This window comes from Petaurus breviceps, unplaced genomic scaffold, assembly GCF_028583685.1.
Source record: "Petaurus breviceps papuanus isolate PSGF00001 unplaced genomic scaffold, PetGlider_PUasm1.0 188, whole genome shotgun sequence".
Taxonomy (NCBI): domain Eukaryota; kingdom Metazoa; phylum Chordata; class Mammalia; order Diprotodontia; family Petauridae; genus Petaurus; species Petaurus breviceps.
The window spans coordinates 34023344-34050232 of NW_027185804.1; the positions used below are offsets into that span (position 1 = coordinate 34023344).

The window sequence follows — 26889 nt, forward strand, 5'->3', positions numbered from 1 at the left end:
TTGGCATATTTAGCCAAAGCTTCTTAACTTAGATTTTTTTTAAAAAAAGCTCTCAATGCTTGGGTTCATTTTGGTTTTTTGGAGCATGACACTGGAGTGTAGGTTGTATGATCTCTTGAAAGGGAAGGAACTGACTTGGGTATTGCTTCAGATCCATTGTTAGGAAAGCACTTTGTAAATCAAGACATTGTGGAAGTGTGAGCTAAATAACACAATGGCACAAATTTTTTATTATATTCATTAATGCTAACAAATGCAGCAGTTCTTAATTGAGCATATTCTATGACTCATTTTGAACAATGTCTTGTGTTTGAATGGGTTTCCACGGACATATTTATATAGTATATGCCTATTGTCTACACTAGACTTGCAATGGATACCCATAGAGTTGGTCCATCACTGCATTGATCTTGGACAAACATTGCAAATGGGCACTGAACTGAATCCAGAATTAATTAAGAGGAAGACAGTGGGTTGGCTTGCCTTTGGAAAATTGAGAAGTATTTTACATGACCTCAAGCTTCTCCCTGAAACAAAGGTTCATCCTTTAAACATGAATCCTATCTTTTAAACACAAATGTTCTTTTAAAAATGTTTTTTAAAAAATGTTTTATTGATGTGCCTTAAACATCATTGTCATTTCCTATAACCTCCTTAAACCATATCCCCTTTTCACTCTCCGGGGCACCATTTGAATCTTCCCTCACAACAAAAAAAGTACAGCCAAGCAAAACAGGGAAATATCCTGGCCGTGTGGGGTGGCCCAGGTCCTTTAATGCCCCTAGAGATGACCAGGAGAGTAAGGAGGCATGCTTCATTGTCAGTCTGCTAAGCTTGTGCTTTTCACTTCCTGCGTGATTGTACTGTCATTCTGATGGCATTCTGGGTTTCTTTCTTTCATATTATTGTAGTCATCATGTAGATTGTACTGATACTCTTCACTTCATTCTGCATTAGTTCCTAACAATTCTTCCTGTCTTCCAGAATTTTTTAGTCATTGTTTTTATTGGACTTCAGTATTCTATCACATTCATATGAGAATGTGATTAATCATTCATTCCTCAGTCAAGGTGCTATTTTGGTGTATATGGGACTTTCCTGCATCTTCGACCTCCTTGGGAAATTAGCTGAGCAGTAAAGTTTAAGGAGCTGTCTTCTTTTGCAGATTTGAAATTCACAGGCAAAGGAAAAAGAAAAGCAGTATAAAATTGAACAGATTTAGATAGATTGTTTCAGAGCAAATCATCTCCCAGTGCTGCTCTGTGGCTGTGAAATCACCTGGTGTATGTTTGTAGTCCGAGAACAAGTAAAGCTGAAGGTGACCCAAAGGGACAGTGGGGGGACCCAGAGCAGTTGTGAGCAGGCTGCAGCATCTCACCACTCAAGAACTGCACAGGAGACACCATGCATCAGTCAGCGAATTGCCATAAGAACTTGTTCTATGTGTCAGGCATAGATCTAGATATACAGATGCCAAGAGTGAAAGAAATCTTTCTCACAATGAACTCATATTCTAATGCAGTGTATAGAGAAATAAATATAAAGAATGTAAATGCATACAAGATAGATGGAGGGTAGTATTATTGGGGGGGAGGGATCAGGAAAGGCTTCATGTAGAATTGGTACCTGAGCTGTATCTTGAGGCAAAAGAGAGATTCCAGGAAGTCAGAGGAAGTACATTTAAGGCAAAAGATGGGAGTTTGGTGCTATAAGTAAGGACCAGAGAAGGCTGTTTGGCTGGATTGCAGGATGTGGAGGAGGGGAATGATGTCCACTGAGTTTGGCATGATAGGCTGAGGCTGGATTATGAAGAACTTTTAAAAATAAACAGAGGAGTCAATGTTTTAAACTAGAGGTGATAGGAGCCCACTAGAGTTCATTGAGCAGGGGAGTGATATGGTCAGAGATGAATACAAGGAAAATCTCTTTGGTAATGTGTATAGGAGAGACTATTGTAATGTTAATGGGATTTAAGATCTTCCATGCCCATTAATAGCCCTCAGAGGGAGCCCATTATGGAAGCTTGCTTAGGGGAGGCTTTCTGGTAGGAAGGCTTTCACACCTTTTGCTAATTTCTAATTAGGCACTGAGTCATGAGGGTTATGAAGCCTTCTGGCTCTGAGAAGTGTATATAAACTTTAAGTTGGTATTTTGCTTTGGGGGCTCACTTAACAGAAGGATCTTGTGATTCTGGAGTGGGGTATGTTCAGAGCTCCCTGACTGCTCAGATGTAAAGGCTCCTTCAATCCAGGGATGTATGTATATAGTTGATTCAGGCGGTCAGAGCCCTGTCTGTTGGTCTTTAACTCTCTGCTTGTATTTTCTCTGAAGGTCAGGGTACTGACTTTTCCCCTGAACTAGTGAATGTAATTAAAAACGATTGTTGACACTTGAACAGCTTTCTTTTCTAGTAAAGCAGACCTACGAGCCTGTGCTAGTAGCCATTCTAGGGATGCTAGTGTGGTTGCCTCTACAACTTGACTAAGGAGAGACTTGAGGCGGGGAGACCAATTAGGAGGATGTTGCCATGATCTAGGTAAGAAGTGGCAAGGACAGTATTCACATGAGGTTTAAGTGAGGAGAGAATAAGAAATGTTGTGAAGGTAGGAGTGGCAGGATTTGGCAGCTAATTGAATATGTGGAGGGAATATCAAAGTTACAAATCTTAGAGACTGGAAGAATGTGATACCTTCGATGGGAATGGAGAAGTTTGGAAGAAGGATTGTTTTGGTTTCAGAAATATTGAGTTTAAGTTGTCTCTGGGACATCTAGTTTGAAATGTCCAATAGGCAGTTATTGGAGAATGGAGACTGAAAGTCAGCAGAGAGAGTGGCTATGGATATATATGTCTATTAGTCATCTACATGGAGACATTAATTAAACTCATGAGAGCTAATGTTGTGACCAGGAGAGGACAAGAGGGATGTATGTTCAGTTGCTTTCAGTTGTGTCTGACTCTTTGTGACCCCATTTTGGGGATTTCTTGGCAGAGACTGCAGTGGTTTTGCCATTTTCTTCTCCAGCTCATTTTACAGATGAGGAACTGAGGCAAACAGGGTGAAGTGACTTTGTGACACCATTTTGGGTTTCCCTGACAAAGATACTAGACTGTTTTGTTATTTCCTCCTCCAGTTCACTTTATAGATGGGGAAACTGAGGCAAACAGGGTCACCCTGTAAGTGTCAGAGCCAGATTTGAATTCAGGAAGTTGAGTCTTCTTGACTCCAGGTCCAGGGCTCCATCTATACTGTGCCACCTACTGCCCTTAGCTATTCCTAGGAAGGATAGAGCAACCCATAGTTAGAGGATGTAATGTGGATGGTGAACCAGCAAAGAAGACTGAGAAAGAAGCAGTCAGACAAGTAGGAGAAGAACCAGGAGAGGAGTGTCATAAATACCTGGAGAGGAGAGAGTATCCAGGAAGAGAGGGTGGTCAGCCATGGTCAAGTAAGATGAAGACTGAGAAGAATCGATCCAATGTGTCACTTAAGAGATTGTTGGTAACTTTGGAGAAAACAGTTTTAGTGAAGTGGTGAGGTTGGAAACCAGATTGCAAAGGTGAGAGGGAAGAGAGAAAGTGAATGTAACAAAATAGGTAGAAAGCTTCTGGGAGTTTTGCTCATAAAGGAAGGACAGAGACCCAGGACAGTAGCATAAGGAGATCATAGGGAACAGTAAAGATTTTTTTTTTAAGACTGGGGAAAATGTGGACATTTTTGAAAGTAGTAGTGAAGGAAGCAGTAGATAGGAAGAGATTGAGGATCAGAATGAGGATGAGGGGAATGAACAGGCAGTCTGCTTGAGAAGGTGGTAGAAATGTGATCAAAAGCACAGATAGAGTGGTTGGCTTGACAAGAAGGGCCATCCCGTTATTAGAGATGTGGGAGGGAGAAAATACTAGGAAGATACTGAGGGGTTTTGAGTTGAAGAGAAGGGTAGAAGCTCGTGTCAAGTGGACTTATTTTTCTTAGCAAAGCAAGAGGTATAGTTCTCAACTAGAAAAGTAGGAGGAGAAGGAAGTACGGAAAACTTAAGAAGAGAAGAGGTTTGAAAGAGTCTTTAAGGGGAGTGAAATAGGGAATCAATTAGGGAAGAATATAAGGATTGCCTTCCTCCAAGGAGGGCCCAGCTGAAGCTGGATAACATGAATTTATAGTATACCCATTCAACATGGTTGTGTGACTTCCTCCAGCTCCATTAATCAGCGTGTGAGTGAGAGAGGAGGAGGCAGATGGTGGGAGTAATCTAGGACTGGGGTTTGGCAAAAGAGGAGCAGTGATCAGATGAGGGAATAAAGGATTTGACATTTGATGACTGTGGAATTAAATTGGCTAACTATAGAGTCAAGACTTGGAAGGGAGCAAAGTGAAGTCAAAAGACTCAGAAAAAACTGAGGTGTGGAGGGATTCAGGATCTTAATGAAGACAAGATATAGACTTAGGAGGGATAAGGCCTAAGGAGAGATGTTATGATGGGAGGCTAGAGTCAGAGAGCAATGTTAGTGTTTTTGATTAATGAAGGGGAACTCTTGCAGATAATGCTAAGATCCACAGTGTGACCCTGAGAGAGACGGAAGGAACACATCATGGGATTTAGGGAGGTTAGAGAATTTAACTGAAAAGTGAACTGGAGAAGGAAATGGCAACCCACACAAGTATTTCTGCCAAGAACCCCCACCCAAAAAAAGGGGGATCAATGAAGAGTTGGACACCAGTGAAACAAGAAAACAACAAAGGAAGTTTGACAGAGCCTCAATGTAGATGTTGAAGTGCCCTAATATAAGGGCAAGAGCTGAGAGAGAGAGAGACAGAGAGAGACAGAGAGACAGAGACAGAGAGAGAGACAGAGAGAGACAGAGAGACAGAGTGAGAGAGACAGAGAGAGAGAGAGAGAGAGAGAGAGGAAGCTAGTGATTCAGGCACTAAACAAGAGAAGCACTCACACAGATAGCCAGAGCAAATGCTCCAGTGGGAAGTACATCAGCCTAGGAGGGATCAAACAGAAGGGTGGGAGAGCCACAAGGAGGGAGAAAGACGTGACTCCCTTCTTGCTGGGTGAAGCATCTTCTGTTATTTTCTCTTGCAGGCAAGATGGTTCTGGGAAGCCTACTTCCAGTCAATGAAATCTATTGCTATGGCTACCCTTCAGATCATCAATGACCGGATCTACCCATATGCTGCCATCTCTTATGAAGAGTGGAATGATCCTCCAGCTGTTGTAAGTGAATGCAGGTACCCCTCTAAAATAGTCCTCCTGTCAGGACTAGGCAATACTGAAAGTGCTTTTGCTTGCAAGTATTGGTTACTTAGATTGTAGTTTTTAAAAGAAAACAATTTGATGGGCAAACTTTGTTCCTGATAAATGACCAGCACTGTTCAGAGAAGAATTTAAAAAAAAACATTGAAGTACTAGTTTATGAGGTTTGATACATGTAGCAAGGACCCAGAATACCATTGTGTTATTTGGAGGATGGATAGGGGAACAGAATGGAATTGGACTGGATGCCAAAGCCCTAGCTTTGTGTTGGCAATTCAGAACACTCACAACCCAGAAAACAGTTCTGTAAATGGTTGAGAAGAGAGTACCCATGCTGATGAAGTGACAAATCCTCGGGGTATTGAAATACTGATGGCATCTTCCAATTCCAGCTGTGTCGAGAAGAATTTCAAGGCCACAAAAAACCATCCCTTACAGACTAGCTGAGCACTTGTCAGTGCTATTGGAAAGGGGATTCATGTACCAGGTGTCATCCTTTAAGCAGTTCAGAGAAGGTGAAAGGCGACACAGAGGAATTCTGAGAGAGCAAAGCAGGGGAACGTGGACTGATTCTGAATAGCTGACCCACACCCACTGATTGCCCAACTTAGTTTGGACAAGAAAGGTGCTTGGGGTGAAGGGGCAGTGAAAAAACCAGCTGGAAGTTGACAGGGATCTAGGCAACTTTGAGGGGTGAGCAAGGCCTGTATTTCATAGCAGCCTCGGGGGGTGCTGCCAGTCTAGGACCAGGCAGTGAAGACTGCCCCATTTGTCCCACAGTCAGGTAGGATTGGCATGGCCCCAATACAGACAGGGTGGAGATGGGGCCACTTTCTTGTGGGCTTCTGCACAAAGCACTCCGAGCTGTTTAAAGAGAACAAGGGGCAAGGATCTGTTCTCTGCCCATCAGAAGAATCTTGGCTCAGAAGAGAGGGAGGGAAAGAGGCAAAGTCTTACTCTTGGACCAAAAGGTCAAATTTCTGACCTGTGGCGATTCTCAGAGCAGCTTTAAGATTGCTGGAAGCAAGTACAGACCAGCAATGGGAGGCATTCTCTGTTTCTTTTTCTGATTCCTTCCTAAAGAGCTCTTGCAGCTGGGGATGAGCTGGTCTTCATCTTTTCTCTCAGGCTTATATGAAGAGGGCCCTGATTTAAAGCTCCACCTTCTGTATTTCAGCCATCGTTCACTTAAAGCAACTGACAAGAGGCCTAAGTAGCATAATTTATTTACAGCTGGTTTTTTTCTTACCTTGAGAAATATTTCACCTACAGTAAGCAAGATCACTGTGAGGCCAGTCTGTAGGGGAGTTTTCCCTCTAGACTACAACTCATTTACAATATCAGACTCTTAGGGGTAGGAGTGAGTATAGACCTTAGTAAATTATGGTCTGGTCTGCTTTTCAGAGAGGGGCTGTCATGAATTCTTCACCTTCTCCAAATTTATTTGTGGTAGGGGGAGGAGTGGGCCATATGCTTCTCTTTCACTTTAAAGTGATTGATTAAGACTCCAGTGTGTACACCATGATGAAGTAGGTCACTAGTTTTACAGAAGTACCGTCCAGAAATGTGATCCTTTTTCCTTGCCCGAAGCAGGTCAGTTTCCTATTTACTTGCACCACATACCACTGGATGCCTTCTCATTCTTTCCCTTCCTCAAGATGAAGCCAGCGTTCCATTTGCCACCAAGTTTACTGCTTCTCTTATTTGAAGGGACTTGAAAAATTCAATTAAACAAATATTTATCAATCCTGTACTACCTTCAAGGAATTGTGTATTAGATTCAAGGGATAAAAGGAGGAAAAATGACATCATTTCTAGTATCAAGAAGTTTCTAATCCAAGGGACAGAATAATTACTTTTCAAGCACTTTGTATGTAGTGGGGTTTTATTCTTGAATTTGATGACCTCTAAAGCAGTGGTATCAAACTCAAATAGAAATGGGTCCCTGAAGGCTGCATATTGACTCAGAGAACCACTGATTAACATTATCTATGCTATATGGTATTTTATTTGTTTTGTCAAACATTTCCCAATTGCATTTTAATCCCATTTGACCACTGGAAGTTTTGCAGGCCATTTGACACCTTTGCAAATAGAGTGCCTTCCATCTCTAACATTCTAAGCAAGAGGGAGGGACATGAGTTGCCACATGGGGGCACAGGATGTAAAGCTAAGCTCAATCTGATGGTAGCCTATCTCCAAAAAGAGTGGAAGGGAGAGCTGTGAGCATGCTTGCCATTGCTTAGCAGGTAACTCATAGTGATTCATTATTGTGTCCTGACTCCCTAATTGGTTAGCTTTAAAGCACTTCCTCTCTACCTCTTAGAATTCTACTTATTTACTCTAGAGCTCTGAATTAGGATATGATGGGCTTAGAACTGTGTTAGGTATAGAATGGGGGCTAGGTGGTACAGTGGGTAGAGTACTGGGCTTGGCTTCAGGTAGACTTTATCTAGATGAATTCAAATCTTGCCTCCTACACTTACTGGCTGTGATCCTGGGCAAGTCATTTAGACCATTTTGCCTCATTTTCTCATCTGTAAAATGAGCTGGAGAAGGAAATGGCAAGCTACTCCAGTATCTTTTGCCAAGAAACCCCCAAAATGGGGTCACAAAGGCTTGGACACAACTGAAGTGACTTGACAGCAGCAGCAACAGGTATAGAACAGGCTGCTCAAACTTCGCCTTCTTCTGCTACATATATATGGAACCCAGGGTTTTCTCTGTTGAGATGCCCAAATAGCAGTCCTTATTTCTTGAGATGGTGGCTGGGTCCTGCAGCTTTAAATATTATTTGTCTGCAGGTCCTTACCAGTTATACATAGCTAGGAGGCCCATGAGCTCCTCTTCAGATCCATAGAATATTATGTTGAAAAGCTAAAGATTTCAAAGTCTTTGACAACTTTACTTATTTCTCTTCACTTCTAGGCTATGTGGGATACTTTTCTGGTACTTGAAAACCGACTCAATTATCTTGGAATCTTGTTTAGCTTGCTAACATCATCTTCTTCATCCCACTACTTAGGTTTGGGAAATATATTCATAGAATTTAGACAGATTAGTGTTAATTCCAAATGGGTCTGAATGTTTACATAAGGAACAGAATGCAGCCAACTCAACGAGTTTACCAACCCTTCTCTGTGCATAGGCATACCTGATTTCCTTGCCTAAGTCATTTCTGTGTTGTGGATAAGACTATATATAGTGATCATGGTTTTTTAAATTTTTTGGTCAAGAGAAGTCCAGTGCTCTCACTGGCATAGAAAATTCCTGGAGAGGAAATTCCATCTACTATTGCCAATCAGAAACTCCTGAAGAACTTATACTTCTAGAGAGTTGCTTGAGGGTGTTAAGATGTTAAATGATTTGCCCAGGGTCACACAGGGTTGTGGCTTGAACTTGTCTTCTTGTTTCCGAGACTAGGTTTCTATTATGCCATGCTAGCTCTAAACAAAACAGCCCAAATAATAATACCAATGCCCCCTTGCTGTAAATATCTTAGTGCCAATGGTGCCAACCTCTAAAGCAGGCAAACTATGAGAGCACTGAAATGGACTGAAGACATAAACACTTTTATTATGAGATAATACTATATCTTAAAAAAAATTGGAAACATATCACCAGTTATAAAAAATGACTTTATATTACTTTTTTCCCCCATGTTATCCTTAGCTTCAAGTCATATGGCAATGTATTGCTTACTAATGTAGGGCAATTGTAAAAAAGTAAGTGTATCCCTAGGCCTAGATTGGATGAAACAAGAGATAAAATTGAGGAGTTACTAAAATCTGGAGAGAAAAAAGTTGACATCCCAAGTTCACCAAATATATTCACTTAGTGCAGATCCCAGAAGTTTCATCTAATGATAAAATAGATGACAAAAATGGGACTGGTTTCTAGTAATTTTGAAAAGGAGATGGGCATACTTAGACTGGAATTTCAAAAGACCCTTTTTGAGTTTGATAGTACGAATATTAGCAACAGAACAAATTATACTAAAACAGAGTCATTCAGGAAAAATACCTGCTATAAGCATCATGAACAGTAGGATTTGACAGTAAGTGCAGAACCATTCAGGGCCTGCATGGCAGTACAGGTGGCAGCTGTTGCTAGGTAAAGATCATAGGAGGACAGATGGAAGCATCAAGGAGTATGGATAGTGACAGATATCATGCACCTGCACAAGCGACTTGAAAGAATTATTGAAGATCTGTGGAAGGGCATTGGAAGATTGTAGAATAAAGCATATTGGAAATTTGAGATATCCATAATCAGTAATTGGAAACAAAAATTAAAAGGTTAAGATGATTCAAGGATCCCAAGCTTTGCAAAGAATGAAGGAAACAATTAAACATCAGCCACAAAGCTTCACCATAGAGGTTTGAGAAGTAAAGGAATCCAGGGCAAGACAGAAAGAAGGAGGATATGAGAAATGCTGTTCATGTCTATGGGCCTGAGAAGTCCAACCTAATCAGGCAGCTTGCATGTCATTAATATAGGGAACAACAGGATAGTTATATCAGAGGAGCTTATTGATGTTCTAGCCTCTGCAAAATTGCAGCAGGTCCAGCTGAGGTCCAAAATTATTGGTTTGAAAGCTTCACAGTGACTCATGAATTACTAGCAAGGCACTTTCCAGGCTCACCCTCAGACATAAGCCTCATTCCACCTTCTCTTAACAGGAGCCATTGCTTAATTGTTTTTGCCAAATAATGGGAATATTAATGATCCCTTCATATACACTGATTTTTTTGTACAAAGTATTTGCATCATCGACATGAAGAAAATGTACTTAAGAAAATAATCTGTTGTCTGTGAAGCAAAAAGGGTGTGTCCCAAAGTCTTAGGGGGCTAGTAGAAAGAGAAATTTACAATTGTATCAATAATTATTGACCAGTCTGTTTGAAAGTGCCATAGCATAGCTGTTGATTTTCATAATGTCTGACTCCTTGCCCTGGTTCCATTCCTTTCTGTGGTTGAGTTATATGCTGCAGATCTAGAAAACAGCATTTAGTGAGACTTCTAGAGTATTTGATGTTCAGAGGGAAAACTGTTCTCTATTTAAAACATGCCACTAACAAAATGTCATAAACAATTCATAAACAATTTATATTTCAGGAAGAGAGTTTAATCCCATTATGGCCCTGCCAAGTCTTAAATCCCTTATCATATCTCCTAATTAGAATGAAATATAGCTTCCAGATTAAGGAAGGAATTGAACCAGAGCTTCTAATTAACCACTCCGTATGTGTGGATGACATCAAGCTTTATGACTCCACTGAAAAGCAAATCAAACAACTTTGTTTTGTTGAGTCTTTCTCCAGTGATATCAAAATATTCTTTGGACTTGATAAGTGTCAAATTCTTATTCAGTCATAAATATTTACTAAGTGCCCACCCTGTGCCAGGCACTGTGCTCAATGCTGAGGAAACAAAACAAGGCTGCAGACAGTCCCTGACCTGGGCACGGCCAGATCAGGTAAGGATTTTTAAAGGAATGGTGACAGGATAGCATTTTGTCTGAGGAGTGTTTTTATCTGGGCCCCTTTGAAAAAGATCAGAAGAATGAGAAGATAACAAGAAGGAGAATCTTTTCCAAGCCTCATTTATTGGAAGGGATAATGGTAAAGTAAGGGTGTACCAGCTAGGGTTATTACAGAGGGCACTCTCTGCCCCAAGACTCTTAGGGCAGTTTAGGACAAATCAGAAATGCGAGGCCCTCCCTTGATTGAAGTGCTTCGGTGCAGATGACAGTGACCCTAAAGGGGGCACACTGTGAGTGTACATGAGATAGAGTACATGTCGAAGTACTTTCATCATCTGCCAGGACTGTGTCATTACAATCTAAAATCAGTAACAGATCTCACCAGCAACAGGCCACAACCTCATACTGCTTCTTGTCAATGATACATGGAATTTCAAGGTATACAACAGTGTACCATGGATTAGTTTAGGCAGCGAGGTTGCATAGTGGTTAGAGAGTTGTTCCTAGAGTCAGGAAGACCTGACTTTAAATCTTGCCTCAACACTTAATAGCTGTGTGACCCTGGACAAAGTCACTTAACCTTTCTTAGCATCAGTTTATTCATCTGTAAAATGGGAACAATTGCAGCACCTTCCTCACCAAATTTTTGTGAGAATCAAATGACATTACATATTTAAAGTGCTTTGCAAACATGAAGCATTATATAATTGCTACTGTTATTGGTGCAGGGCAATCATGAGAAATCATGTCATTCTTAAACCCAGATGAAATGATATAAGGGCTGGAATTGAGGAATTTTTTAAATCTAGAGAACCTGAAGACATTGAAAATCTATACTTTGGAAGTGCTACTCAATGATAGCAATGGCAAAAATAACATCTGGATCTCACCTGATTTTGTAAAGGAGATGGGCATATTTAAAATGTGTAGAAGTCTGTTTTTGTTTGAAATCACAAATCCAATGAATAGTCCACCTATAATAGGAGAGAATAATTTTAAAAAGCTTTTATTTACTATAAATATCATAAAAATTGCATTCTCCCTTGCTATCATATTTCTATGCTAAAATAGTATAGAAACACTTTAGGACCTGGGCACAATGCCTGCTACAGTCGCGCTGAGGTTTGCCCCACAGAAGATCGTTGTCCTTCGTCCTCAGAGAGGACCAGAAAGACACCGCTATGCTAGCATCAAGTTATAGTGTGTCTGACTATGGCTGATCAGACCCATATGAGCTCAGAATGTTCTACTACAGGTTGGGTGTAAATAGTCCACGTGAACCTTTGGGGTGGATTCTCTAAATTTACACATTCTGCATTTTCTTTGAGCTGCCTTACTTTTGCTTTGCTCACAGAGCACAGCACCTTCTCTGATGTGGGCATGCTGTGCTGGGTGGGTCTGTGCCAGTGCCTCCCATGTCACCCAATCAGCTCCTAAGTTCTTCAGAGAGACCTTGAGAGGGTCCTTGTATCACTTCTTCTGACCTCCATGTGAACGCTTGCCCTGTGTGAGTTCTCCATAAAGTAGTCTTTTTGGCAAGTTATGTTTGGCATTTGAACAGCGTGGCCAGTGCATCAGAGTTCTGCTCTCTGAAGCAGAGCTTGAATGCTTGGCAGTTTAGCTTGAGAAAGGACCTCAGTATCTGGTACCGTATCCTGCCAGGTGATCTTCAGAATCTTCCTAAGACAATTCAAATGGAAGTGATTCTGTTTCCTGCCATGGTGCTGGCAGACTGTCCAGGTTTCACAGGCATACAACAATGATGTCAGCACAACAGATCTGTAGACCTTCAGTTTGGCAGTCAATCTAATGCCTTTTCTCTCCTGCACTTTCCTTCGGAGCCCCCAAACACTGAGCTAGCTCTGGCAGTGCTTGTGTTAATTTCATCATCTTTGTGTATGTCCCTGGAAGGTAGGCTGCCAAGGTAAGTGAACTTATCCACAGCATTCAGAACTTCTCCATTTGCTGTAACCAACAGCCTGAAATATCACCATAACAGAATCAGCTGGAGAAAACTATTGAAGACCTGCAGAAAGAAACTGGAAGATTATACTAATATCTAGCCAATATGCATAATAGAAATCTTGAACACCCGATGAAAGGGCATATTAAAAAGAATGATTTGGATTGGAATCTGGAAAATAGGCAGAAATTCTTGAGGTCATTAGCAGTTGAAAGTGAAAACTGAAAGAGTAACAAGATGATCCAGGGTGTCAAAGCAGCACAGAGAGCAATCTCAACTATTTGTCATCAGTCAGAAATGACACAGTGGAAGCTTGAGAAGCAAGACCCCCAGAAAAGGAGAATGCGGGAGGTTTCTGGTCATCGAGATGGTTGAAAGAGACCATGTACTTGAAGTACAATGCAAGTCCAAGTTGAATCAAATGTGAAATAGTTTGCATATCATTATGAAGATTAATAATAAAACAATTTCTGTCCTCTCTGAAAAACTGGATATGTAGTGATTGAATATATAAGCCATAATTATTGGCTTAGACACTTGACAGCAACACAAGAATTTCAAGATGGAAGCCTTTTCCCCTCTTTCTTAGGAGAAAGTATCACATGTTTATTACAAAGAGGAAAATACGAATGACACCTCCAAATATAGGTCAGTTATGTATTTATATACTCAATACAAAGTATTCATAACTTGTATTATTAAAAAGACCTATTAATACATATAGGAAAACAATAAATTGGCTGTGGGGCTAAAAGGTTGCCCCCAAAGCCCCGAGTGTGTAAAAAACATTGCCAATTCAGTGGTTTTTGAATAAGCCACCCCCAAATGGTATAATACTTACATTCCATTACTGGTTATCAGAAAGCTTTTAACTAAGTTCTGCACTCATGCATTGTTTATGTATTGAAAATATATAAAATAGACCCTCCAAGAATTGTGAGAATGCTGAAATATTTGATGCCTCCATGGAAAACTATTTTCTATTTAGAACGTGACGCCAACACCATAGCATCAAGAAAAATTGGAATTAAACGTGACATCTTCTAGGGAAACATTTTAAATCTGCTGTGGTTCTGCCTAGTCTTAAGCAAACTGTCATCATCCTGAATACATTGGAGCCTGACTATCAAGAGGAAGTCATATCAAAACATCCAATTAATCATTTAATATTCATGGATGGCATCAAGTTCCAAGGCTCCTCTTGTGGGAGGGGGGAATTAAACAGCAACTTTATCTTATGGAAATTTTCTCTACCAATATCATTATATTTTTGGACTTGATAAGTATAAAGCTCTTAATGTATGACAAGAAAGGATAGGTGTTGTACGATTTTAGCTTACAGGTCAGATTGAACCAGTGAATGAAGGTAGTACCTTGGTCTTCTCCAGACAAGCCATATCCAGCATAAGGATATTAAGAAGGTAACTGAGGCTGCATATATTAAGAGAGGTCAGTTAGGCGGTACAGTGCACAGAGTGCCGGATCTGGAGTCAGGAAGACTCAGCTTCCGGAATTCTAATTTGATCCCAGACACTAATTAACTGTGTGACCCTGGGCAAGTCACTTCACCCTGTTTACCTCAGTTTCTCATCTGTAAAATGAGTTGGAGAAGGAAAATGGGATCATGAAGAATTGGTCAAAAGGTAAAGGACTGAACAATAACAAATATTAAGAGGCTGAGTGGCATCTGAAATCAAAATTTAATAGGATGAATACATTTGGAGCAATGAATATCTATGCATATTATAAGTCTTAACATATTTTTAGCACAGTCAAATGGATGGACAATAGGTCTTGACATATTTTAAAGCAAATGCTTCAATGAATAAGTCATTGTAACTATAGATTTCCATTTGAGGAGGCTGGACAGGATGATATTTAAAGGTGCACTCTAGCTCTAAAGTCCAAAAGATTCTATTTGAATTGATGATGGTAAAGTCTCTTAGGTCCAAACCTAAAAAAATATTTTGACTTAATTGGTCACGACTGCCTTGGTGTTTGAAGCATGTATGCTTGAAACTGGTTTAATCATTGCCAAGAGAGGTCATTTTCACTGAGCTGTAAGCTCTTCATCTACACTATAGCAGATTTCTACCTTTAGTTGGACTGCCAATAAGCACACCCCTACCCAGATCAGGGAAGGGAAAGGGCCTCCTTTGTCAGACTGAAAGAGCATTTCATACATGGTATAGTCAAGTGAACTCATAAATTTATTTTATCTCTCCTATGAGATATAGTATCGCAAACCTGTGTTCATATTCCTGAAAAATCTTACTTCTGGTTTGATTAGAGAACAGGCTTGTCTGTTTTGGTCAAACTGGACATTAATTTTTCGAGTAAAAATTTTTTTTTGAGATTTTCTTTAACACTTAAAAGTTGGGCTGAATTGTGTGTGTGTGTGTATGTATGTGTGAAAATTGTTCTCAGAACTTAATCTACATATTTTTTATTATGAATCAGCTGTTCTCTTAGGAGATATCAAGTGACCACACATCAGTCCAATGCTGTGATATTTTCCCCTCTAATTTGTTGTATTCACTCATCTTATTGGTTAGATAATATATTTTTAAAAGCCCTCTTGCAGTCTGGCTGGCAGAGATTGGGTTAGTTTCATTTATTACTTGTAGTCTGAGATAACTTGAATTATTAAAAGCATCATGATTTGGAGTCATCATTTTCCTTGTTCCAAGAACTTTTTGGTTTTTCTTTTGCACGGAGCCATCTAATTGGCTTTTTTCCATCCCTCGGGTGGAAGCTGCAGCCAGCCACAGGCTCCTGCAAACTGCTGGCTAAGCTTCATCCTGGAGTCAGAGGATAAAATGTCAACTTTCCCCTCTACTACCTGAAAATAAATCAGTTTCAGCCCTTTCTGACAGCAGCAGCTTTATAGAGGTGAGGAGGGGTGGGCATTTAACCAGACCCGGACTTCACTGCTAGTAAAGAAATGAAAGACAGAAGAATACATGGGACCCAAATTATAGCAGCAGCATTCAGTCAAACATGTTCTGCTTCCAGGAGTGAAGATCAATAGGCTAAATTAAACGAGAGCCAGAAACTTCAGTTCTGTGCGTTTTGATTCCAGCTATATGATTTGGAATGTCACCTGGCCTCTACTCGCCTCTACTTCATCTTCTGTAATTCTGGGGCAGGTGAAAAAGCACATTGCTCTGAATGTAGATTTCCTCCCCCCTCAGATATATTCCATTCAACTATTAAGACTCATTTAACAGCTGAAGAAACTGAGGCATATAAAGAAGTGAAGTGCTTAATTCAAAGTTTCAGAGGTGGCAAGAAGCAGATCTGAGCCCAAGAATCAAACTGGACTCTTACTATTTTGTCCTGCTGCCTGTAAGAGCTGGTGGGTTCTTCAAGTTCATATATATGTATCTGGTTCTGAAATGTTAAATTAATCTGCCTTTGGTTTCTTCCATTCTTGGCTTCTTTTGTGGCCAGGTCAGTGAGGTTTGGCCTTCTCTGCTAAGGAAGTCCACTTTGGGGCATTGATCAGTAAACTTGGCATAAGAATCTGAGTTTCTTCTCAGATCATCCGTCGTCTAGCTTTTGAATCCCAGCTGAATTCCACCAATAAGTGAGATGAACTAAAAATATAGTGGACAATGAATAGACTTCAGAGACTTCAGCTCCCGTAGTTTCTGCTCCCTTGTTGCTCCCAAGAGAGCACCTTTGAAAACAACTTTAAGACTCTATAATTTTAGCTTTCCAAGTCAGCACATACTAAGCAGCTTGCTGTGTTATGGTGAGCTGGGGCCATTGAAGTTTAATGGTTAAGGAAACGTGGGTTGCATTACGATTGTCCTGCTCCCAGACTCCCAGTGACCATTAGTCGTAAATATCATTTCTCCATTTTGGAGAAGGGACATCCACCTCATTCTCTTCAATAATATTATGCTAATGCTTAACCCTTCCTTGGCCCAGTTCACTTCAAAGTTCTTGATCTGTGTTCATTGAGGTTGAGTGTGGCAGAACCTAGAGAAGAGATGGGAGGGTTAACTCCTTTGGTTTTGCCCTTTGACCATTCCAGGATGGGAAGCATGATGAAATACTTTCTCAAAGTCTTTGGTGGAAACACATCATGCATAATTGGAGCAAAATAGAATAAATCAAAGCTTTTTTGAGTCTGGTAATTCATAATTGAAACCACATTGAGGTTCGAATTGATATTTTTAAATGACCAAAAAATTCTCTTCTCCACCAAGGTAGAAGGAGGTAGAGCACGGCATTTCCAATAGCTGTTGGACGTCTGGGCAGTGGGGAATGTCTTCTGTCTGCTCCTCCACCCTAGTTTTTCTTGAATGTCCCTACTTAGATCAAATGTGTTTTACTCAAATATCTAGTGAGTTGGTGTCGCCTATTTTAAGACAAACTTACGCATTAGGACATAAAAATTCCCCCTGTAGGTGTGAGTTATGGGGGTTAAGACTCTGAATCACCCTGTATTTTAGCTTTGTTTCCTCAAAGTCTGTCTGATGGTATTTGGTTTGGCTTATTTTTGGAATAAAGGGACTTTTAAAAGTTTGTCAGATCTGTGTGTCTAGCCCTCAAATTAAACCATTCTAAAAGATTCTACACAGATGACAATCATAAATTTGAGTATTTTCAGTAAAGACTGTTCTTTTACCATACTGGGCAGCTTTCCCTTTTCATTCTGTAGCCCCTTTGGCTAGAATATTTGGTGAGGCCCACTCTAGAACTAACTTTACTATCTCCAACCTCTAACATTTACTAGAAAATAGATAGAATCATGATGGGAGTCAGGACAATTTCACTTGCCAGTGATTTAGGAGTGCCACAAGCCAACCTGCTGCTTCTTAGAGAAGACTGCAGCTTTGGAAGGATTCTGGTCTGGCTCAGTGTTCAGCAGGTCTCCCCTGGGCCTCTCAGCTTCAGCGCCCAGGGCTAGCTCTACAACCCTAGTTGGACACCAGGGCCTGGCAGAGCTGGCAAACTGAGACAGCTGTTCAAAAGCCGGCTTTGGGTTCTTACAACTGGCTATTATGCATTAGAGTCATGTGATAGTAATCTATCAGTCTTAGCTTCTGAAATGAATACTTGCTGTAATTGTGGGGAGTGATGTGTATGTGTGTGTGTGTGTGTGTGTGTGCTTGTAGGGAGACAGGGATCATACAATGGGGTGCCACTCTTGCTTTTTCTCTAGCTAAATGTCAGCATTTTGTTAGAGTGATATTTCTCTTCTCCATCTTTGAATGAGCAGGTTTAACAAGACTTTCTCTCTCGATGCTTCCCAAGGCAGAATTGCAACAAATGCCTTCTTCTGTTTGGATTTCTTCCATTGCTGGGATCTGAGCTTCCTGATTTCATGCCCTGCTTGCCGTAATGGGGATTTAATCAGCCTGAGTTAATTGCCAGCATTGTTTGCCTTTTCTCTGGCAAGAGTCAGAGTCTTGAGTAAATTATGGAGGTTTAAATTTGCCTGATTTCCTGTAGAAAGTGGGGTCAGGAGGTCCCTGACTATAGACACTCTCTTCAATCAGTCAGCAGGGGGTTAGTTCTTAATGGCACTTCAGGGGTGACTAAATGCCCTTTTTCAAATGTCCCTGTCCAGTGAGATTCTTTTTGTTGCTTCTGGGGGTGGGGAGGTGAGGTTTGGTTGGTTGAATAGGCTAGCCCCTGCACAGGGAAATGTAGACTTTTGCTCAGGCATCTGTTTTGGAGGCTTACTCGCACCAATGTTAAGAGCTGCCTTTCTCCAAGTTGTCACCATGAACTCCAAGGACAGATAGGTTCATATCTGCAGAGTAAGTAAGAAGCCCAGTTGTGGATTAGCAGCTCTTATAGCTGAGCTTTCAGAGTGGATGAAAAAGTAGCTACATTAATGTTTCTGGCCTTACAGTAAAATTATACTAGTGAGAAAACAGCAATACAAGGGTCCATGATTTCATTGGTAGTAAGTATTTACTCCATAAATATAGGTTACAGTCTCTGTGTACCTTGGTTTTCATGAGTCACTGTGTCTAGAAAAATGTGTTACCCATTGACCAGCCTTCTGATGAGGAATCTCTGAATTTAGCCAGGTTGATTCTTAAGCAGTTGACATCTAGAAATGTTCTAGAAGAGCAGAATGAATCCCATTTGGGCTAGCTGCCAAATTTTTGTTGTTCAGTTGTTACACTTATGACTGACTCTCTGTGACCCCCTTTGGGGTTTTTTTTGGCAAAGACACTGGAGTGGTTTGCCGTTTCTTTCCGTGGGCTGCCCAATGGTGACCACCAACATTTTAGGAGGCAAGAGGAGCACATACCAGGTCACTAGGCTCAGTGGAGAAGCGTGCCAGCCCCGGAGTCAGGAAGTCCCGAGTCTGAATCTGACCTCAGATACTTACTAGTTCTGTGATCTGGGGCAAGGCACTTAACCCGGTTTGCCTCGATTTCCTCATCTGTGAAACTGGAACTAGAGAAGGAAATAATAAACTTCTCTAGTGTCTTTGCCAAGAAAGCCCCATGTGGGAGTCATAAAGAACCAGACACGACTACCCCCTGCTTTAGAGCTGTAGAGGAGGAGAATAGCAGCATGCCTACTTGTCGGAAAACTGGGCATGAGCAAATTAGCAGATGAGTACGAGGCAACAAATATTGATCAGGTGCGCACTACTGTCAGGCGCCAGGCGCCAGGAGGAGAGAGACTCACTGTGGGCCTGCATTCAAGGCTCTCTCTTCTAGTTGAACAGGAGAAAGACATGTACATCCATGTGGGTGGTAGGAGAGAGTGTGACAAGTGCAGGGGGGAGGCCTAGGAGAAGAGAACGGAAATGAACATTACAAGAAGTCTGAGGAGGGACAGATCATTTTAAACTGTGCAGTGGTCATGGAAGACTTCATCCCAGAAAGAAAGGAACTAAAGGCAAGATGAAGAAATTCATTATAGACGTGAGAGAAGGGTAACAAAAGGCAGCGAGGAGAGAGAGCAGGATAAGAGTGGGAGGGAAGGAAAATATTGTTGGGAGCAGACCCAAGGAGGGAGAAGGGGGAGGTAGAAAGAGGTTTGAGCCACAGTCAGGTCTGACCTCCGTCTTGGAGCAGGTACCATCCACTCCAGCTCGTGTGCCTTCTTTCCAGTTTTTCCAGTGAACTCATTTCCTAACTCTTCTCTTGAACATGGAGGGAAAGCATGAGGCTAAGGAATTCATGCCTTGCTCATTTTGGTCCTCAGAACCTTTCCCTGGTCCCTCTTGACTCTTCTCAAATGTCTGGAATGTTTCTCTAGCCCCAGTAGATGAACAGAATCCCAGAATTGAAAAGGACTTCAGTTGGCGTCCAGTCCATCCTAATTCATACGTGAATGGGCTTCATCAGTGAATGAACACTGATTGCATGCCTGCTTGCTGCAGAGCCTTTGCTTGCTACTAGAGGGATATGTAAAGTTAGAGGTCACATGGTTCATTGGGAAGAACACAGGGGGCTTGGATTCAAATCCTACTTGTCTCACTTAATACTTTTTTGACCTTGGGTGACTCAATCTAATTTCCATCCAGTGCTTAGCATTGTGCTGACACATATTAGGTGCTTAATAAATATTGATTGATTGGTATTTGTTTCCTTATCTCTAAAATGAGAACGATAGATGAGACAGGCTCTAATATCTCTTGTAGCCCTCAGTTTGTCAGGCTGTGATTTCCCCTGCCACAGAGTACAACATGGTGGAGAAATAGGAGCTTAATGGCCAGGTCAGGCAGTATCAGTCAGTGTGGGGACAGGGCTTTAAGGGAAAACAACCATTCTGATAGCTTCTGTCCCCTACATTAAATCCTGGATTGAGACTGGAGGCAGAACTGACCTTTAGGTCTAGATCCAGGTATGTTGAAGTTGCCTGGGTTTAGGATTTAGAGCCAGGAAAGGATCTCATTTTATTGAGAAAACTAAGGCCCAGCTCATGGTGGTTAATAGTACTAGTAGAGGCAGGGACCAGACCTATTTTTCTACGTGAATGGGAGAGACCTGCTTGTGTTTTCAGGCAGCAGAGAATGAGTTACTAGCAAGAGATAAAGAGTAGAAATGAGGAATGATTATGTTTTCAGTCTTTTGAAGGAGATGAGAAAAGGTGGAATCAAAAATATTAGTAGAGGAAGAAAGGTCACCTTTGTCAGAGACTAAAGTAAAAGAAGAGAGAATTGAGGAAGATGCCATGGGATTTGGAGATCTAGAAAAGGAATGATTAGTGAACTCGAGGAAAATGAATTCTTTTCTCGGAAAAGGATGAGACAAATCCATCTACTGAGAGGAAGGGGAAAGGGTGCAGTGGGAGGCTTAAGGAAAGAAGAGGTGGTTTGGAACATCTACTGTTGGGAGTTAGAGAATCAATTAGGAAGGAGTAAAGGTATTGCCGTGCAGCAGTGAGGGCCCATATGAATTTGGATTACAGAGTTGCAGTGTTTCTAAGAAGTGAGGTTGCCTGACTTCTTCCAGTTCTCTTCACAGCATGAGAATGGGAAGGGGAGACAGAAGTGGCTGAAGTTTGGCAAGGAATGAGTAGAGTGAGGACGAAGGAGCTATGGATTCAAGGGAAGACGACAATGTAACTTTGAATTGATGAATTGTATGGTCAAGATTGGGAAGAAAGGAAAATGGACCCCGGGCAGTATTGATAGATTGGGATCTGCATGCTGAGCTCACAGTGAGGACAAAGCAACAGGTTTGGGAAGAATGAGACATGAGCATTAGCCCTCTGGGAGGGGAAAGGAGAAGGCAGGATACAGGAGACAATTTAGAAGGTGTAAAAACAGAAGACACGAATGACATTTTATTTTGAAAATGGAAAAATATATCTAAAGTTGAACTCACCCTGTTATCCCCAGAGCCTTTCCATCCATCCAAACACCCCCAGTCCTGTTACAGTCATCACTATCCTTCCAGCATCTCAGCTTCATCGTTTCGGTATTATCTTGGACTCCTCATTCTCCCTTGCGATTGCCAGTTTTGTCATTTCTACCCTCACAACCTCTCTCACGTTTGGCGCCTTGTCCCCCCTCACCCAACCGCCACCTTAGTTCAGGTTTCACCCCTGGCCTGGCTCAGCCTCTTCATTGGTCTTCCTGCCCCTTCTCACTCCGGGCCATCCTCCACACTGTTGCCACAGTCACCTTCCTTAAGCTCAGATCTCAGATCTGACCAGGAGACTGCTCTTCTCAACTCTTTCCAGTGGTTTCCTAGTGCCTTTAGGTTAAAGTAAACTCTCCCTTCTGTTTAGCTTCTAAAACCTGACACACACGGGTTCCAGCCTAACTCCCCAGCCCAGCCAAACTGCCCTTCTCCCTGTTTCCTCTGTGCCTTTGTGCTGGCTGTTTCCCATGCCTGGAATGCCTTCATTAGCTCCATCTCATAGAGTTCCTCCCATAGTTGCTAACTTTATATTTATGCCATGTATATTTTAATATGTTCTTGTTGTCTCCCCCACTAGAAGATAAACCAGAACATGAGTAGAGATTATGAATAGCTAGATAGAGATGAGGAGAGGGGGAGGGGGAAGAAGGGGGGGAAGGAAAGAAAGAGAGGATAGAAGTGGAGATTATTGATAGATACAGAGGTAAAATATGAGTAGGGATGAGAGAGAGAGACAGAGACAGAGAGAGAATGAGTAAAGATGATTTTACTCCCCATATTTGTATTTCTAGTGCCTAGCACAGTTTGTGACTCATAGTAACTGCTTAATAAATATTTGTTGATTAAAGATTATTTGGAAGTCGAGGAATTTCAGAATTTTCTATCATGGAAGTGGAATGGAGGTGATGGTAAGGTCAAGGGTGTGATGGTATCTGTTTATGCCGGAGGTGGAGTCAGGGGAGGCTACAGTATTGGATGCAATGTGAGCATTTATCTTCTGTCATTGGTAGGAGAATAGGGGTTGGGATGGAAAGGAAGGCTCAATGAGAACAAAGGGAGAGTCATTCAGTAAATAATAGCTAGCATTTATGTAATGCCTTAAGGGAACAATTCTTAGACTTTGGGGGCTCAGGGCTCCTTTTACTATCTTAAAAATTATTGAGGGCTCCCTAAGGAGCTTTTGTTCATGTGGTCATTCGTGTCAGTGTTTACTGTATAAGAAATTAAAGCATTTTAATACTTTTATGAAAATAGTTTTGACTTCACAGTCTCCCCAAAAGGATCTTGAGAACTCCTGGGGCTCCCTGGACCACACTTTGAGAATGACTGCTTTAAGGATTACAAAGTGCTTTCTATGTCTGATCTCATTTGATCCTTACAACAATCCTGGGAAGGAGATTCTATTGTCCCCATTTTAAATGTAAGGAGATTGAAGCCCAAAGAAGGCAAATAACTTGCCCAGGGTCACATAACTACTGAGGTGGGATTTGAACTCAGGTCTTCCTGACTCCAGGTTCAGCACTTTAACTACTGCACCGTCTAGAAATTACATCATTCATTTCTAGGCCTTGGGTATATCTTATTTTACCTGGAATCACTTTTTAAAGTATACATTGAGGGGCGTCCAGGTAGCACAGCGAGTAAGAGCACCGGCTCCAGTGTTGAGAAGACCTGGAGATCGAATCCCGGGCTCAGACACTTAACTCCCACCCAGAAACACCTGGCCGTGTAACCTTGAGCAAGTTACTTAACCCCAATTGCTTAGGGGCGGCCAGGTGGCTCAGCGAGCAAGAGCACCGGCTCCAGTGTCGGGATGACCTGGATCAAATCTGGGCTCAGATACTCAGCACCACAACCAGAAATAACTGGCCGTGTAACCTTGAGCAAGTTACTTAACCCCGATTGCTTTAAAAAAAAAGTATACATTGAAAATCCTCAAAGAAGTACCAGCAGTTTAAGTCATATGGCTGGCTTTAACTTCACCAAGATCTAAAGATTAGGAAAGCAGAAAGGGTGAGGGAGGAATGACAAGAGTCTATTTAGACAGAAAGAAGTAGAGGGAGCATGGGTTTGCTGCCCACTCCTGGGGTGGTAGAAAAGATTTCCTATATGAAGACAGGAGAGATGCTGGCTTCTGAGGTCCTTCCAACTGAGATTTTTGCGATCTGCAGCCCCAAATAGATCATCATCCAACTTCTGCTGACAGACCTCTCATGGTGGCAACTCCATTCCTTGCCCTTCTTCTTTTTGCCTTTTCTTTCTTCTTCCCCACCAGTTGGGAATGTGATTTCTTTTCAGATCTAGGTTGGACTAGATGGCCTCTGAGGGCCTGTCCTACTCAGAGATCCTGGGACCTAAGCAAACCAAGTTCCATGAGGTAAGATCAAGAGGAAGGAGCCTGGCTCTGGAGTCAGAGAACCTTGTTTCATGTCTCAGCTCTGCTTACTTCTTGTGTGATGTAGGCGAGTAACTTCTTTCCTCTTTCTTACCTGCAAAGTGAAGAAGTTGGATTTGATTGCTAAGGTCCTTTCAACTCAAGAGTCTATGATTTAGCTTTTCATCCAAGTCACTTAGATTAATTCAGTTAGTCAGTCAGTAAACATCTATTAAGTTCCTTCTTATGCCAGTGGCTGTGCAAAGACAGAGTGAGGATGACCAAGGGGGCATCTGTTGGAAGAGACAGGATGGAATGGGATCACTTGTGCAGGTAGAGGAGTTAGCCTTGGTAAGGAGTAGGCTCACTTCTTTGTGGGAGACAGGGGAAAAGGAGATTGTGGCAGAGACATCCAAATGATCGGAGCTGAGGGAGAGGGGAGAAGAGGTGACTCTGCGGTGTCTTTCCTAGAAAAGGGTGGTTGTACCTTAGACTCAGACAGGGCCCAGCAAAGCTATTGGTCTGTCTAATTCTACTTCTCATTCTTCTGTTTTGATTTGAGTTTATCTGGTTCACGGGGAAACAATGGCAGAATTTCCATCCTTTTCTCAGCCGATCAAGTGTCGAATGCCACTGAAGTCATGGCTGCATCTCCGTGGCGTGCCACTTAGCCTGCCTACCTAGTTCTGTGTCCTCATGCTAGGTGATGTCAGGGTGCAGAAGAGCAGAACACTGGGAGAGGCTGCCGGCCCTTCCCCACCCACGGGATTCCCCATCTGCCCTCCTTTCCTTCATTTCACCAAGCAAGAATTGGCACACAGGCTGAGTAGATTCCAGGCCATGCATTGTGTGTCTCACCAGCCAATCTGGCCTGCTTTTTCAGGCTGTGTCTTGAAAACAGATGGAACTGTTCCTTGAAATTGATCTTTATATTTTTCAGGGAACTTGCCCTCTCTTTTGAGGGATCAGTGGCATTTGAGTCTGTTGGCTTCCCACCCCTACCCTCCCATCCAAAGAACAAACTGGATTTTGTTAGAGTTTTGATATATTCTCCTTCTGTGTCAATAGCAATATTTGCCTTTTTTAAATTTTTGTGCCCATTTTGTGTCAGGATTCAATATTTTGTGCATTTCATTCCATTTCCTTTCTGAAATCACTGCCTTTGGAGATGGGCTTTGCCCCGTGACTGGATTTAGCTACAAAGGGGAAAGGACTTTTAGTGGCCTCTCTTAGAGAAAAACGGAGAAGAAGAAATTCTAAATCAAACCTGTTCTTCATTCAGTTAAATTCAGTGCACTAAGCATCTGCTTCATTTAAGGCCCAGTGCTAGGGATACATAATCAAAACTAGCTAAGTCCCCAAGATAAAGAAGCTTCTGTTCTACTGGGAGGACAAATACATACTCAGTTAAGTACTCACCAAGTATTGGGAGGAAGACAGCACAGATTAATGGTGGGGGTCGGGGTTCGGGTGGAACAGAAGCAGGGAAGCTTTTCCAGAAGAAAAGATGGGACCTGTCCTGAGTTTTGAGAGAACTGAAGGCTTCTGAAAGGCAGGGATGAGAAGAGAGTGCTTTCTTGGCACATGGGATGGACCGTGCAGAGCTGGATGTGGGGTCTGCCGTGTTAAGTTCAAGGAACAGCTAGTGTTCTATTTTGGCTATACCATTAAGGATGTGAAGGGAATAACTTGAAATTATGCTGGGAAGGCAAGCCAGAGCCAGATTTTAGAGGTCTCTAAATGATAATTTGAGGAATTCATAGTTCATCCTAAAAGCAGTAGGCAGCCACTAAATATTTTCAGGCAGAAGAATGACACAGTCTGAGAAGTGTACTGTAGAAGACTCCTGAGTCCCTTCTCCTTTAAAATTCTACTAACACCCTCCCTCACACAGCTTCTTCTCTAAGTCTCTATAATTTTTCTGTTCCTTCCTCCTTCAACAGTTTCTAACATGGGAGTTTCTATGACCCCTGGTGGTTAATTATGATGAATCTTGTATCATTTCTGCCCTTAAGCCTCAATATAAATTTGTGGAATATGAAGAATGAGAAGACTTCAGGGATGGAAACTCCAGAGGATTTTAAGACATGTAGTTAGATGCTAATAAAAAATAGTTGGAATCACCCACCTTTTTAAGGGCGTGCATAGCTGAATAGGAGAAAATGAGAATCATGGGGAGGAAGTGAGCATTCTGAATGTGACCTTTCCAAGTGTCTCTTTCTGTTGTGAAATTCAGATCTGGTGCAGTGTGGGCTTTTTTGGCCCTACTCTTCTCATTACATTGTAGCTCCAGTCATCCCATCCTGTCTCCATGAATTCTCATTTCATGTGTAATTCGTGGGGTTTATGCATTTCTTGTCTTAAACTGTTCCATCTGGGAAACAGCTGCTGTCATGTACAATGGCAGTGGCTGCCACTAGTGGTCTGGGTGTGGTTGTAGGACACCTGGAGGGCCTGACTATGTGACATATACCAGGAAACTGTCAGATAGTTATAGAGAGTCTCTCAGATCTCTTCAGGGATGAGAATGCCAGGGCAGAGTTTCCCATATACCACATCAGGGAGATCATGGCATGAGCAATTGTTTGTGTGCCTTAGCCCCATGGGCATCCTGGCATCATTCATCTTTCATCACCCAGCCTCCCAGGCTGTGCAGTTTTCTCTATTCAAACAATAACATAAACTCCAATATTTGTACTGATTTATTGCTTGCAAACTGCTTTCCTCAAAATCCCCCTGTGAAGTAGGTAATGTAAGGATCATTTCATTGAAGAAGACTCTGGGGCTTAGAGAACTGAGTCACGTGCCTTGTGGACATGGCAGAGTCAGGATCGAAGCCCCCCGGAGCCTTGATCCCACCATGGTTAGTGCCCTTGTCCTAGTGTGCTTCCAGCAAAGTTATGTTGAGTTAGAGGGAAGGAGAGACTCTCAGGAGGGTCTCTGAAGCTCTGTCCTG

The 26889-nt window shown here is 41.9% G+C and overlaps 1 protein-coding gene across 1 annotated transcript in view; it reads left to right on the top strand.

Moving 5' to 3' along the window:
- The window catches only part of EXT2 (exostosin glycosyltransferase 2), a 190243-nt gene that overhangs the window by 85871 nt on the left and 77483 nt on the right, over nt 1-26889 (top strand). Inside the window, exon 8 of the mRNA XM_069091461.1 lies at nt 5086-5217. Within this exon, the coding sequence (XP_068947562.1) occupies nt 5086-5217 (132 nt within the window). The remainder of the gene's footprint in view (nt 1-5085; nt 5218-26889) is intronic.